We start from the raw sequence: 15,642 nt of genomic DNA, 5'->3' as shown, positions 1-15,642 counted from the left end.
GAGTGTATGGAAATGAAAAGGATTGTAAGAGAGCACTGGGAACAATTTACACCAACTAATTGGATAACCTGGATAAAATGGACAAATTTCTAGAAACTGAAAAACCTGCCAAGACTAAATCAGGAAGAAGTAGAAAACCTGAACAGACCTGTAACTAGTAAGGAGATTGAATCAGTAACCAGAAATCTCTCAAGAAAAGCCCTGGCCCCGGGGGCCTCCCTGGTGAATTCCACCACACAGTTAAAAAAGAGCTAACGCAGTCCTTCCCCCACTTCTCAAGGAGGGCGCAGGCTCGGTCGGGAGTTGAACACAATCAAGATGCAGTTAGGCACAGGCTGCTTTGGGGCCCAAAGGGAAGAATAAAGTCAGGGGAGACTTCCTGGAGGAGGTGCCTGCTGCACGGAATCCTAAAGGCAAGTTAGTGTGGAGAAAGGCCTTCCAGGAAGAGACGGCGTAGTCCAGACCTGTGGGTTGAGGCGTGGAGGGTGAGCCGTGAGCCTGGAGGGTGAGGAGTTGGAGCGTGCTCTGAGGACATGGGGTTGTTGGCAGGGTTTTGAGTGGGAGGTCCTCAGTCGGCCTGATGTTTTGAGAAAACCACAGTGGCTCTCCAGTGGAGGCTGGGCTCCAGGAGGTGGGCCGGAAACAGGGAGACCGGGCCTTCTGTAGCTGAAATCTGGAGATGGGCATTGGTGAGGGCACTCAGGAAAGGCCCTGGCGGTAGCGGGAAGGGAGCTGGGAGCCAGCTGGAACCGGGGACAGGCTCACCCGTGGCTGGGAGTCGGTGCTCAGTTTGTGGACGGTGACCTGGCAGGGGTGCATCAGAGGGACCCCCCAGGATGAGACAGGAGCCAGGCTGGCCCAGAGGTCACAGCAGAGTGACAAGGCAGGCTCTTACGTCCCACCTTACAAGTGGGAATTCGGGCCCGGAGGTTCCCTGGTCGCCCAGCCTCACCCGGCTGGAGTAAACAGAAGCCTGGAAGTTCAGGGCAGGGGAGGGGCGGGCAGACCCAGAGTGGTGTGCGTCCCTGAGGCCAGAGAGGTCGTGAGCTGGAGGAACGGAAAGCGCCCATGCGGTGGCAGCAGAGGGCACAAGCGCAGTGTCCAGGGCTGCGGGTCTGTAGGTGGCACTGCTCAGTGACACCACCTACAGAGAGCTCGCTCTGGGCCGAGTGCCCTGGGAAGGGCTTTATGCTCATCAGCTCATCTGACCCTCACCAGAATCCTGGGGCAGACTCTATACTATCCCCCTTGTTCAGATGAAGGAGCTTAGGCACCGAGAGGTCAAATGACTTGCCATAGGTCACCCAGCCTGCAGTGGCTGAACCAGGATGGAACTTCAGGCCATGCAAGACCCTGCGCTGCCCCTCCCACCTCTCTCCTCTTTCTTCTGAATCCCACTGCAGCCCTGGGCCTGGGCCTCCCTCTCCTAGAGCCCTTTCTGCCTTGCTGTAAACCCTTGGGTTCAGGACCCATCTCCTTTCTCTTATATGAAGGGCCGGGGGTTGGGAGGGGATGGGATATGAGAGCTGGAAGCAGGGCTGTGCTGTGTAAAGCTGTCCAGGCCTCAGGCCTCTGGGGCGGCTCTGACCAGCCCCTCCCCCCGCCCCCCCCCCACAGTGTGCCTACCTCCAAGCCAAGAACTGCCAGGTGGAGAGCAAGTACCTGGCGGGGCTGCGGAGGCTGCAGGAGGCCGTGGGGGACGAGGCCAGTGAGTGCTCGGAGCTGCTGAGGCAGCTCACCCAGGAGGCGCTGCAGTGGGAGGCCGGCGAGGCCTCGGCCGACAGCGGCGTGCTCAGCCCCATCAGGTAAGCCAGCGGCCAGCCAGCGGGCTGGGTGTCATGACCCGGGGGGCCCCGGCTGCCCTGCTGCCGGTCCCTGCTGACCGTGTGTGAGCACTGCACAGCCCTCAACTCCTCATGTCTTCAGAGAAGGGAGCATGGGTTGGGATGAGCCCCGTGTTACAGCTGAGGTGGTGCAGGCTCAGAGGAGGCGCCCCTTGCCCGCGGCCACACAACACGTCTGTGCACCTGCCGTGGGTCTGCCTCCAGCTCTGTTTTCTCCGCTTCCCTAGCTGCCTCCTGGAGCTGTCTGTCAGAGAGCAGAAGAGGGGAGACCCGCCCTGCCAAGCACAGAGGACATGGGCAGTTAAATATAATGGAAAGGGCTGCAGCTGGGGTCAAAGGCCCCTGGAGGCTGGGTAGCCCAGTGGCAGCAGCCCATGCCTTGGCGCTACACCTGGCTTTCTCACTGTGCGACCTTGGGCTCATCACTTTACCTTCCTGAGCCTCATACTCAGCCTCCATAGGATGTGGGCTGAGACCCCTGCTTGGCAGCATCCGTGGGATTAGATGAGATGGCACTCGCAGAGCACACAGTTGGGACAAATAAATGTTAATAAAGGGAAGGCCATCTGGAATGGGTCCCCAGCTCTCCCGCCAGTGGTGCCTGTTCCCCTCCGTCTGTGAGCTTACGGCTGTGGAGGGCTTCTGTGTTGGCAGGGTGGGACTCCTCGGGCCAGGGCTGCATGGAGTAGTAAGAGGGTCCTTATCCTGGTGCAGAATGGAGGAGGTGATGTCCCTTCGGCACTTCTGTGTCCCAGGCCCTGCCGAGCCCCTAGCAGCTCACGTCAGAGGGTCTCCTGGGTCTACCTGAGGCAGAGCGGGAGTTCCTATACCCGTTGTACAGATGAGCAAGCTGAGGTTTGGGGAACTGAAGTGACCTGCCAGAGCCGTGTGTAGCCCACAGTGAAGACAAGGCAGGCACCTTGCCCGGGGTCCATCCTCTCCTGGGGATGGGCCTTACAGGGTGTCACTAACGTGGGCTTTTGCCGGCAGCGAGTATGACGAGTATGGCTTCCTGACCGTGCCCAACTACGAGGTGGAAGACCTGAAGCTGCTGGCCAAGATCCAGGCGCTGGAAGTCTGCTCCCACCACCTGCTGGCCCACGAGGCTGTGGAGAGGCCACGGCGGGAGCGCTGGGCTGCGCTGGGCGAGCTGGCGCCCTCGGCCGAGCTCAAGCAGCTGCTGCGGGCCGGCGTGCCTCGCGAGCACCGGCCTCGGGTCTGGAGGTGGCTGGTCCGCCGCCGCGTCCAGCACCTGCAGGCCCCCGGCCGCTACCAGGAGCTGCTGAGCCGGGGCCAGGCCTGCAGTCAGCCTGCTGCCCGCCAGATCGAGCTGGACCTGAACCGCACCTTCCCCAACAACAAGCATTTCACCTGCCCCTCCTCCAGCTTCCCGGAGAAGCTCCGCCGGGTGCTGCTGGCCTTCTCCTGGCAGAACCCCTCCATCGGCTACTGCCAGGGCCTGAACAGGTGAGCAGGCCCACAGCCATTACCTTCCAGAGCATCCCTCGGGAGCCTCCCCCGAACCCCGAGAGGTGAGCCCGGGAGGCTAGGTCCCTACCACACAGGTGGGCACTAGCAGGTGAGAGGACGTGTTCGAGACAGAGATGGGCCGGAGCTCGGGTCCCCTCGTCCCCTGCCCTCGCCTTCGATTTGTGCTCCGGGAGGCATGCCTCACGTGGAAAGAGCGGGGACGGCCCCAGGAGTTGTGCGTGCGCCACCTGCTCACAGACTGCAGGGCTGTCCGGTCAGGGATCGGCGGCCTCAACGAAACCCGCTCAGAGGAGCCCGAGGAGAAGAGTTTGGAGGTCTCGCAGGGGAAGCTCACACAAGCCCAGAAAGGGAGCAGAGCTAGGCCCCGAGGGTCACGGAAGCCAAGGCAGCTGTTCTGTCCAGCAGGCCCAAAGCGCCGCACAACCCGGGCCGTTCCCCGCGTTTCCTGGGGACGCCATCCCTGAGGTCGTGCGCACCGGCACTGCCTGCAGCCTTCGGGCTCCCTCGCTCTCCATGTCTGCTTCCTTATCTCTGCAGACCAGCCTCGCTGCTGTCCTCCCCAGATGCTTAGGGCCCCAGGGGCTGTCAGCATGGAGACCCCAGCCCCTGTATCTGGAGCCTTTCAGCCAGTCTTCCCACTGTCCACCCCTCCTGGGCCAGGCCTAAGTTCCCGAAGGAGGGCATCTCCTTGGCCCAGCCTGGATTAACTTCTGCTGGTCCAGCAGCAGGGGGCAAGGGGTCAGGGAGGGCGTGGGGTGACCTGGGGGGGCAGCCCCTCCAGGACTCGGGGGGCACTCAGGAATGCCCCTGGATACCTCAATAGAGGTTGCATGAGCTCAGCTATTTCCCAAAGCAAGATTTGACTCAGTTTAATTTAAACACACACACACTCAAGCGAAATTTACAGAAGCCATTCTGCCCTTTTTTCAGAAGAGGCGGTGTGTGACATTTATTTAACTCAGAATAAGCATTCAGGGTGTCCCTACTCAAATCGGAATGGTTCCTAAGGGTAGATATTTTCCCTACTTTATTTCCAGCCTAAATTGGGTGAAATTGAGCATATTCATGTACAATTCATGTGAATTCCGAGTGACACCCCAACAATAATGCCATTTAGTCCAGGCCGCCTGGGAAGACATGTTTGGATTTCATGCTGCCCTGAACATCTGCTGTGGGGATGTCTGTAGACATTCATTCATTCATTCATTCATTCATTCATTGCTTCATTCATTCATTTGGCACCTGAGCAAAAGCCTGTGCGCTTCTCGTTTGTTTGAACATGTTAAAATCCAGAAGGACAAAACTTGCAAAGCCTCTTTAAGAAGAGCTTTGAAAGGAACTGGAAGCTGGGTGTTAGTATGAGAATAATGATTTTTACATTTCATGCAAAGGCCAGGCAGGAACTGAGACTTACTGAGGGCTTCCTGGCTGCCAGGTGCTGTACCTACCCACGTCGTCTAATCCACATGAAGCCCTGTGGGGTGGGCATTGCTGCCCCAGTGCCCCGGGAGACAGGAGAGGGTCCGAGGAGCTCAGGAACCTGCCCGGCGCCCCAGCACTCGTGAGGAACGTGACCCTGGTCTCCCGCCCCCAACCTGCTCCTCCCCCGACCTGCCCTCACTCGGGGTGGGAACGTGGCAGACAGTGCGCTTGGGGTACCTGAAAACCTTTTTCCCTGATCAGATAGAACCTTTTTTGAGAGCAGGAATGCGGTTAGCCACATACGGCTTCAGAGTCTAATCTGTGCTGAAGGGGCAGGGGAAAATCCTACAGCAGGAAGGGTTCTTGAGATGGGCCTCTTAGAAGGAAAGAAGCTTCTCCCTGTCTGGAAAAGGCAGCAAAGGCTGCCGCAAGGTGTGTAGGAGCAGCTGAGGCTGAGGGGGGAAGACACCAGGCGGAATTTCTTTACTGCTTCCTCCGAATGCTCTTTTATCAATAATTTATATTCAGGTAGATAGTCAGATTATTGCTTAAAACAGAAGTTGTTTGTGATAGAAGCCTGTTCACACGTGCAGAATGCAGGCTGTTCTTCCCGAGGCCCTTCAACCCTGGCCTGCAGCCCGGGTCCCTTGTCTGGGTGCTGTCGTCTCGTGGCGGCCGCCAGAACTGCGCGTGGTGCCTCGAGGATCGAGCCTGCTTCTGAGCAACGCATGCAGCCTGTTCAGAGGGCGACTGGTGTCGCGGTAATGACTGAGTGCAAAGTGAGGCAAACATTTAAAGCCATTGCCCTTTATTTATTTATTTTTTTTTTTGAGGAAGATTAGCTCTGAGCTAACTGCTGCCAATCCTCCTCTTTTCGCTGAGGAAGACTGGCCCTGAGCTAACATCCATGCCCATCTTCCTCTACTTTTATATGTAGGACGCCTACCACAGCATGGCGTGCCAAGTGGTGCCATGTCCGCACCCAGGATCTGAACCGGCGAACCCCGGGCTCCCAAAGTAGAACGTGCGCACTTAACCGATGCGCCACTGGGCCGGCCCCAGCCAGTGCTCTTTAAAATACAAGTGGAGTGCTTTACAAGTAGTTTGTTCTGGGACTGGCCCCGTGGCCTCGTGGTTAAGTTTGGTACACTCCACTTCAGCGGCCCAGGTTGGGATCCTGGGCGCAGACCCAGATCCCTCATCAGCCACACTGTGGCAGCGACCCACATACAAAATAAAGGAAGATTGGCACAGATGCTAGCTCAGGGCCACTCTTCCTCAGCAAAGAAAAAGTTTTTTCTTTCCCCCATGCCCACACTCCCTCCTCTGCAGACCCACTTGGGCTCTGAATGCCCTAAGTTGGTGTCTGGCTGCAGCCCTGAGCAGTTGGTAGGCCCTAGAGGGTACCAGCAGCATCTCATCACTGATTTTTTTTTTCTTTTTTGCCCATTTTAAGTGTACAACTCAATGGTCTGTAGTAAATTCACACGTTGCACAGCCATCACCACATTCCAATTGCAGAGCATTTCCATCACCCCTAAAAGAACCCTTGTGCCCGTCTGCAGTCACTCTCCCTTCTGACACCAGCCCTGGGCAGCCACTGCTCTGCTCTATGTCCCTGTGAATGTACTTCGGGTGGACATTTCATACAAATGCAGTCATATGACACGTGGTCTTTTGCATCGAGCTTCTTTCATTTGGCATTATATTTGAGGTTCCTGTATTTTGTTTCTTTGCTTACTGAGCAGCGTCCGTTGAATGAAGGCACCGTATGTTGATTCATCTGTTGATGGGCCTTTGGTTTGTGTCCACCTGTTGTGAATAACACGGTGAGCGTCCTGGGCGAGGCTTTGTGTGCATGTGTGTTTCTCCTCTCAGGTGCACTCTTTTTAATGGCGGCTCAGCTTTCATTGTCTAGATGCATCATAAAGTGTTTAAGTTTTTTTGATTGTTGTGAGAATGCTGCCACAGATATTGTTGTGTTGGTGCCATTATTTCTGTAGCATCGAACACAAAAGAGTGAACAAGCCCTGAGGAATACACATCTAAAATTTGCACTGGCCCTAACACATTTCCAGACACTGACAGGTAAGGCCCCTGGAGAGGAAGGGAGACCTCCCAGGGAGTCGGGGAGGAGTGGCCGGCACACATCGAGGGCAGGAAACAGAGGCTGGCCGAGGGCAAGACAGCTTCCCAGATCTGTCCCTCAGGAGCTAAGCCCCAAATCAGAGGCACAGGCCAATGCAGCTTCCTGTTGCCGTAAATAAGAGCCTGTGGTCTGGGATCCTCAAGGAGACTAGTCTTTGGGTGGCTGAGAACAGTATGATTTGGAAACAAGGCTCATGGAAGTCCAAACAAGCCTCTTTGGGCTCCTCCACGAGGAGGAGGGGTCCTGAGTGCCCCCACCAAGCATATTAAGAGCATTCCTGGATTCAGAGCTCATGTCGTAGCCTTGTCCCCGGGGGCATTATTGGGACTCAGAACAGTGGTGCCCACTCCCAAAGGTCCCAGGTCTTGCTCGGGGCCTTCCATGGGTGGAATCTTCTCAGCAGGGTTAAACCTCGCTTTTGACACAGAAGCTCTATCCTTCTGGTTGATGATTGAGTCCAAAAATGAGAACAAAAATGAAAAACAGTACAAATCACTGAACATTAGCAACAGGCTCACCCACCAAATCACTGACCTTTTAATGTGTGCAGAAATCTCAGCCGATGCCGACAGCCAGCTCCTGGACGGAGCACCTGCTGGGCTCCAGTGGAATGGGGTTGTGGGAGAGAACACCAAGCTGGGTTCATGGAGTCCTGGGGTATGTTTCCACTCTGCCACCAACTGACTTGGGGAGTTGGAGCAGTCACTTTTGCTTCCCACGCCTGGATTTTCCCATCTCTGCAGTGACCTGGGATGAGGAGCAGGGGGCAGCTAGCTGCCTGGAGCCTTGGAACGGTTTCTGAGGTGGCCTTCAGACCCTGTGGGAAAGAGTGCCATGATCAATTCGTTCTGTCTGCCCTGGGCATAGACAAAGAGGGTGGTGGCCAGTGTGTCACAGTTGCTATCCTAAACTAAGTGGCCTCTGAACGCCCCCCCACCCCCATGTCCAGGAGACCTGTAACTATTCTCTCCCTCTACTCAGCTCAGACTCAGGAGCGTTCGCACAAATCTTTTAGCCAGAATGGAGAGAAATTCCTTCCCAGTCTTCTGGAGAGAAAAGAGATTTATTTTTTCTTTTGAGAATTGACCCTGTTTGTAAAAAAAGCGTGAGTCTCAGAAGAGGTTGGAGGTCATGAGCCCCATCTGGTAGAGCCCAGGGAAGCATAGGTCTCTGGATGATGAAATGTGCTCTTGGAGTCTGTCCAGGGTGTCAGGCTGATCGCGGTGTCCCGCTGAGGGTGGACAGCGCCCTGGCCGGCCCTGGGTCAGAGGGTCACATGGGGTTGTTCATACGCCTTTAAAGGGGCCAGAGGAGAAAGCGTTCTGCAGACATCTGTGAATCAGGAGCTGGTGTTCACCTAGCGTCTTAAGAGACCAGTGCGTTTTGGGGATGTATTCTTGGATTGTTGCTGGACGAGCTCTGCCTGGGAGGATGGGAGAAGTCGAGGGAACGGTGCTTCTTCAAAAGCGCCCCCCCCCCCCCCGGCCCGCCCTGTGGCTCCGTGGCTGCCTGGCTGTGACTTCACTCCCGGCCTCCTTCCCTCCCACTCCAGGCTGGCGGCCATCGCTCTGCTGGTCCTGGATGAGGAGGAGAGTGCCTTCTGGTGCCTAGTGGCCATCGTGGAGTCCATCATGCCAGCTGATTACTACAGCAAGACACTGACGTCGTCCCAGGTGAGCCGCACAGGCAGGAGACTGGGGGGCCACGCGGGTCAGTGCCCCTGTGTTGTTCCTACAAGCTGGTGAGTCTCGGGAAAGTCAGGACTCTCCCAGCCTCCATTTCCCCCTCTGTACAATGGCCAGAAACCGGCTCTGGGACGCCTGTGACCCTCTAGTGAGCTGACGGACGGCCCTTAGAACTGTCGAGGCCCTGCCCACAGGGTAGACTTGTTATTCCCCTGCTGACGTGATGTCATTAGAAACAGCCGACTTCCTGGGCAGGGGAGGAGAAGAAAATCTAGTCACTTCCTGTTTGCCAGTCCAGAGTTCCAGACGGGAGGTCAGGTAGGGCGGAAGGTGGGGCTGGGAGGATGGGAGGTGGCGATGGCTCTTCACACCCGCCCGTCTTTCTGCTGGGAAGCACGCTGCCTCCGCACCTCCTGCCTGCCCTCTGACCACAGGCCGGCCCTGGGTCAGGCAGAGCTGGCTTCACAGCCGACCCGCTGGTAGCCAGCTGTGTTGGCCCTGGCAAGTGGCATCACCTCTCTGAACCCCAAACTTGCCCGCTTTGGAATGGGACTAACAGCTCCTTCCTGGGAACCGTTTCACTCCTCAACCCCCAGCGTCCGGCTTCTCCCTCCTCACCCCTTGTCCTGTTCCTGCTACTTCATGGAGAGAGGCCACCCAGAGGGAACTTCTCACTTCCCACCCCAGACCCACCAGGCCATTGCCTGCACCCTCATGCTGCCCTCCTCCTCTCCTACTGTGATCGCCCAGCGCTGATTCCGCCCCCTGGGATGCACACCTGGGTGGGGAGGTCAGGAGACAGTGGGTAGTCAGGTGTGGGGCTGAGAACAGAGGTCAGGGCTGCAGGTCATGACTAGGAGTCATCAGGAAATAGGGGGTGAATCAGGCAAGATGGTGTTTGGCTGCATGGAAGGGAGGCCCAACCTAACAGCGGCTTCAGTGGGGATTTTCCTCAGATACTGAGAAAGCAAAGGCTCCTTCCAGCTCCCTGCTCTGCCATCTCTGGCACGCGGCTTTCCTCCTCCTGCTCATCACCTCGTGGTCACAAGGTGGCTGCACCCTCTCTGGCACTGGGCCCTGGCCCAGGCTAGAAGAATCAGAGGGTGACAGGCAGGAGCTGGCTGCCGTTGAAACGGCCTTCCCCAGCCCCGCGGTCCCCCTCAGGCCTGTGGGTCAGCACTGTATCGCACGGCCCCCAGTCACAGGACAGGCTGGGAACGTTCCGTATCTTATCTTATTTTCATGTTTGAACAGCTCTAAAATTGAGGTGTGTTGTATAAGCAGTGTTGTGGTGGTTTTGTTTCTTTAGTATAAAAAATTTGGGGGCCGCCCCGTGGCCGAGTGGTTAAGTTCGCGCGCTCCGCTTTGGTGGCCCGGGGTTTCTCCAGTTCGGATCCTGGGCGCGGACATGGCACCACTCATCAGGCCATGCTGAGACAGCGTCCCACATGCCACAACTAGAAGGACCTGCAACTAGAATATACAACTGTGTACTGGGGGGCTTTGGGGAGAAGAAGGAAAAATTTTTTAAAAATCTATTCCTTAAAAATTGAAAAAAAATTTCAAATGTACAAAAAAGATAGAGAAAATAGGATAATGGACCTTCACATATCTGTCACCCAGTTTCGATAATTACCGACACAGGGAGACCAGTACTGCTGCATCTGTGCTCCCGCCCCCTCATGCTTTGAAGATTTTGTAGTGAATCTCAGACATCATACCAGCCCATCCGTAAAGCCCTCAGAGGCACAATGGCATCTTAGGCTGGTTGAGTGTCCTAGGGTTGGAGCTGGACACTTGGCCTCCACGGCCGCCTGCGGTTCTGGGAGAGGAAGGAAGTGGGAGGCTGTCGGCCACAGCCGCCGGCTAAAGCCCAGAGGGGACTTAGATAGACGCAGAGGCTGAGAAACCAGCAGAACTGGGAAAGGAAGACAGAAGACGAACACGAACACGTGCTGTCACAGCAGTGGGGGCAGACCACACGGAGCCGAGCTGTGGAGCCAGGGAAGGCACCTGTGCTGGCAGTAATCAGCCGGTCGGTCGAGCGAAACAGGGACAGAGGCATGACAGTGATCACACCCAGAGGGCATTGGCAGCCATCGCCCAGCAGCATCCCCCTTTAGGGAGGTTCCTTCATGTCCAATGTGTGGGGACAATGCGGCTTCTCCCGACACTGGCCCCCAGGACCTCACCCCAGACAAAACACTGAGGGTCTGTGTGTTGTGCATCAGGTCCAAAGGGGGTGTAGACAAGTGAGCATGGTGTCAGCCGTACAAGCCTGAGCTCCTGCGTGATTTGAGGCCTGGGGGGCAGGGGGCCAAAACTCCACTGGCCGAGGATGTAACAGCCCACGGAGACCTCCGCATCAAGCCTGCGCTCCAGCCCCAGAGCCGCCGAGTGACACGCGCTGTACCTTCCCCCAGCCAGGCTGTGCGCGAGCTCTGCAGCACGCTCTGTGCCCCACTCCAGGATCATGTGTGGACGGCCAGTGTGAAGCGGTGGGCTAGGAGGGAGGCAGCCCCTCCCCTGGGGCAGCAGCTGACGGCTCTCTCGGCTTCTAGGTAGACCAGCGGGTGCTCCAGGACCTCCTCTCGGAGAAACTACCCAGGCTGACGGCCCACCTGGGGCAGCACCACGTGGACCTCTCCTTCATCACCTTCAACTGGTTCCTCGTGGTCTTCGCAGACAGTCTCATCAGCAGCATCCTCCTCCAGGTCTGGGACGCCTTCCTGTATGAGGGCACCAAGGTAGGGCGCTGTCGGGGAGCCGGAGGGCGCTGGCTGTGGAGAGGGGAGGGCGGGGCTCTGGAGCACGTCTCCTGGGAGCACGGCCTGGAGACCACAGTGCTTTGCCCTCCTGAGGGAGGCGGGGTCTCTGCCTCCAAAGATGCATGCTGAGGTTGGGGGGACTCCTCTCCCTGGGAGAAGGATGAGCATGACCCAGGGGCACATCCCTGTTCCCTCCGTCGCCCCTCAGTCACCTGGCCCCTCCGTTTCTTCCTCCTGTTTGGACTGAGCCCTGCATCACAAGGCTGGCTCTCGGGTCTGCTCCCAGCTCTGCCCCTGGCCTAGCCCCAGGGTGCTGGGACAAGTCAGCATAGAGCCAGGACTCCATGTCAACCCTCAAATTGTAGGCTGTCCTCCCCTTGGGGTTTCCAGCCTGCTCCTCGGCCTCCCCCACACACGTTGCCTCCTAGCCTTCCACCTCTGCAGCCTGTCCAGGGACTCCCACTCTGCCGGGCCCATGGGTTCTCTCCCTCTGGGGCTCACCTGCCCTGGCCCCCAGGCCCTAGCTGAGCCCTCGCTGCCCCCCAGGTGGTGTTCCGCTATGCCCTGGCCATTTTCAAGTACAATGAGGAGGAGATCCTGAGGCTGCAGGATGGCCTGGAGATCTACCAGTACCTGCGCTTCTTCACCAAGACCATTTGCGACAGCCGGTGAGAGCGCGCCCCTGCCCCCTCCCCCACCCCACCGCCCACACACGCACCCCAGGACACAGCGGGGGAGGCTCGGGTCACCAAGTGCAGGTTCGTTAGTGACACTGATGCTCCAGTACAGCTTAGAAGTCTTTAGGGACGTTCCACTGCCTCAGTGGTTTGTCTTCCCCTTAACACGGCGTTTGAGGTCTCCACGCAATTTCATTTCTTGCCCACCTTTTCGTGCCCCCAGCACCCATGCCCTTGATCCTGCCAAACAGAATTATTTGAGTTCCTAGGACAATACCCATCTCTGCGCTTTTGGCCTTGCAGTTTCTTCTACTTAGAATGCCTCCTTCCCACCTCCACCTCCACCATCTTTGCCTGGCCAGCTTCTACTCCTTCAACATTCAGCGCATGCTTTGTCTCCTCCAGGAAGCCTTCCCTGACAGCCTTTCTTTAGCGGTATAGAGCTCCCATACCTCTAAGCTTCCTCCTGCCTCAGTACATATCACTCTGGGTGGAAACCTTCTTCTTCTCCTTCACTGCTTCCTCCCTGGAAGGAGAGCTCCCTGAGGCAGGCCCAGGACCTCAGCCACAGGGGCAGAAGGAATGCAGGTGCCTGGGACTGCCTGGGGTATGGCCCACTGGGGCCCTGGGCTCCGCCCTGACCGTGCTCTCCCCCAGGAAGCTGATGAGCATCGCCTTCAACGACATGAACCCGTTTCCTATGAAGCAGCTGCGGCAGCTGCGGACGGCGCATGGGGAGCGGCTGGAGGCCGAGCTGCAGGAGCTGGAGCAACTCAAGGCCGCCTACTTGGAGACCCAGGCGTCCCGGCTCCCAGCGGTGCCCGAGGCCTGCGCCAGCGAGGACGAGCTGGACGGGGAGGCCTGACCCGGCCCGCCCTCCACAGAGCCCCTTCTCGCCCCTGACTGGCAGGCCCCCAGGAGGACAGCCGTGGAGCCCTGGCACCAGGGGACGCCCGGCAAGCCCCTTCGCGGCTCTGGGCCTCAGTCTCCCCACTGGCACACTATCTGCTCAGGGCGAACCCAGGATGCCCCCCTCTCCCGCGTCCTCCCCGAAGCACACGGACGAGCAGAGTGCTCTCTTTACAGGCTAACCCTGACCCTTTTCCCAGTGTCATCTGTGTAAAACCGTGTGAATACTGGAAATAGTTTACAAGCTGTGGAACTTAAATGCTTCTCAGTAACCGGCCGTTCAGTGTCCCGCCACTGGGCCCTCCCAGCTGGACGTGCCAGACTGCTGTTCCGTGCACGTCCCGCTGGCCCGTCCCCTGCTGCCTCCCCAGGAGCTGGGGCCCTGCGCACTGAGGGCGCTGCCTTTCTGGGCCACGGTGCCTCCTTGATGCTGGCTGGGCACCGAGGCCTATGTCCTGGCCTTGCACCTGTGCTGTCCTTTCTGCTCACAGCCCACTGCGGCAGGGGGGACGGGGGGTCCGCAGGGGAAACCCCTGCCCACCAAGAGGACCCAAAACTTGGTTTCAGTGCTGGCCGCTTCTAGGCCCTTCCTCAGCAGACGAGGCTTCCCCCAGCCCCCTGGACCCAGGGAAGTGAAGGCCGCAGGTGTGGTTTTGGCAGCTGTTTCTCAGCAAGCGACTGCCCTGCTGCTACAGCCTTGAGCTCGGAAGTGTCCAGTGTGAGGGCGCGGGGGTGGGGTTACCACATGGGCATCTCCAGCTCTGATCTGAGGCTCCTGTCCAGGGCTGGGGGAGGAGGCCACGCCCAGCATGGGACCAGGCACAGGCCCTCTGTCACCCACAGGTGCGAACTTGAGGGGTCAGCACCACAGACCCCCAGTCCCCCAATCGCGTACCCTCCACGGCCCCGCGCAGGGTCCTCTCCCCTGCAGTCGCCTGGGTTGCCGGCCCTGGGGAGGGGCCCCTTGACCGCCTTGCCTTGCTCGTTTGTGCGAAGTTGTCTTCATCGGCTGAGGGCTTCCACCACCAGACAGCACCTGTGAAGGTGGGGGGGCCTGGGGGGCCTGGCTGCAGCTCCCAGGGGAGTTAAAGGGGCTGATGCCGCGGCTGAGCCTGGGCAGAGAGTGGCGTTTTTATGAAGAAAACATCACCGGGGGCCCTGAGGCCTAGGAAAGCCCAAGGCTCCAGGACCCACTGGCTCAGCTGGTCCCTCAGACTCCAGCCTTGAATGCAGATTTCCTCCTCAGCCAAAAATAAAACGGGCCAGCCCCGTGGCCGAGTGGTTAAGTTCGCGTGCTCTGCTTCCGCGGCCCAGGGTTTCACTGGTTCAGATCCTGGGCGCGGACATGGCACCGCTCGCCAGGCCATGCTGAGGTGGCGTCCCACATGCCACAACTAGGAGGACCTACAACAAAAATATACAGCTATGTGCTAGGGGCATTTGAGGGGCAAAGCAGAAAAAAATAAAACAGTCCCAGATCTGATGGGGGCTGCCAGGTAAATGGCACCCTCCTCTGCCCGCTCCCCTCCCTGCCCCTCCCACCTCTTCCTTCTGCTTCCTCCTTCCCTCATCTTCCCTCCCTGCTTTTCTGCCGCTCTCCTCCACCTTCCCCCCATTCCCCCTGCCCCCGCAGGCAGAGGGAAGAGAAGCCCTGCCCAGAGCTGGGAGACTATGGCCTGCTGCCCACTCGGAGGGACGGGGCTCTGCCGGTGACCCCGCCCTGTGTAACCTGGTCCCCACCTGGCTGCCCCGCGGGAGCACCTGAAGAGATTTTTAAAAATACTGATGCTGGGCCTGCTTGAGCCTGAGATGGGCTGGGGCTGGAGCCAGCAGTGAAAGCTGCCTGTCCCCACCACCTGCTCACTCCGGGCCAGGCTCAGCCACCAGACCAGGAGAAGGCCCAGGAAGGGTAACAGGGTGGCCCAGTTACGCAATTGCTGAGAGGTGAAGCCACGCTCAAGCCCAGAGGCCCTGCCTGCAAAACCAGGGTGGCCCCTCCCTGAAGGCCCAGCGGAAAGGGCAGGCCGGGCTACGGCCTTGAGCGAGCAGTGCCGAGCAGTGCCTGGCCCTGGGGAGAGCTCCAGGCAAAGGGAAGTGGGAAGCTGCAGCAGGGACTGGTGGGGGCGGTCACACCTGAGGGGGTCTGTGGCTGCTGCTGCTCCAGGGAGTTTGCGCACCCTCCCCCTGCTCTTCCTGAAGGCATTGGGGCCCACCCCGGTGTCAGGTTCCTAGCCCCGCAGCACAGCTGTCGCCCCCTTCCCCTGGGGCGGCTGCCTTCCAGGTTGGAGGATCTGATCCCTCACAGCCCCACCTTCCTACCCCAGGGGATGGGCCGGCTAGCTCGAAGCACCCCTCTCCAAGCTGAGGTCCACACTGCATTCTGTAGGGGAGGGAAAGGACTTACCCAGGAACCCCCCGGGGCAATCTCCCCAGGAATAAAGGGACTCCTCCAAGGAGAAGGAAGGGGCTCCCCCACCCCAGAGTGGGGGCTGCACGCTTTTACAGAATGCTGTGTGCAGGGCTCCTCTCCCCCGCACTCTGAGCCTCACCCCCGGGGCTGCTGTCCCCTCATTATTTCTCAGCTCAGTGTCCCATGGGCACAGGGCCGTGTGGTACAGAAAGCTCCATGTTGGGCAGATCGATGGAGAATTTGCCATACACACACACACACACACACACACACACACACACACACAC

General features: G+C 58.5%; 1 protein-coding gene across 7 annotated transcripts in view; it reads left to right on the top strand.

Annotated features, from left to right (window-relative positions):
* TBC1D2 (TBC1 domain family member 2) overlaps window positions 1-13,179 on the top strand; it is a 47,495-nt gene extending 34,316 nt beyond the window's left edge. For 3 of the 7 annotated variants that reach the window (XM_046669029.1, XM_046669020.1, XM_046669059.1), the window contains 6 exons: window positions 1,618-1,805; window positions 2,835-3,311; window positions 8,459-8,579; window positions 11,153-11,338; window positions 11,906-12,027; window positions 12,694-13,179. In XM_046669029.1, coding sequence (XP_046524985.1) covers window positions 1,618-1,805; window positions 2,835-3,311; window positions 8,459-8,579; window positions 11,153-11,338; window positions 11,906-12,027; window positions 12,694-12,901 — 1,302 coding nt within the window. In that variant the 3' untranslated portion in view covers window positions 12,902-13,179. Of the gene's footprint in view, window positions 1-1,617; window positions 1,806-2,834; window positions 3,312-4,770; window positions 5,635-7,456; window positions 8,426-8,458; window positions 8,582-11,152; window positions 11,339-11,905; window positions 12,028-12,693 lie in introns of those variants that run through there. The other 4 variants (XR_006889669.1, XM_046669046.1, XM_046669037.1 and 1 more) reach the window with 4 other exon arrangements.
* Window positions 13,180-15,642: the final 2,463 nt, after the last annotated feature.

This window comes from Equus quagga, chromosome 1, assembly GCF_021613505.1.
Source record: "Equus quagga isolate Etosha38 chromosome 1, UCLA_HA_Equagga_1.0, whole genome shotgun sequence".
Taxonomy (NCBI): domain Eukaryota; kingdom Metazoa; phylum Chordata; class Mammalia; order Perissodactyla; family Equidae; genus Equus; species Equus quagga.
This window is presented reverse-complemented; position numbering and strand designations above follow the sequence as displayed.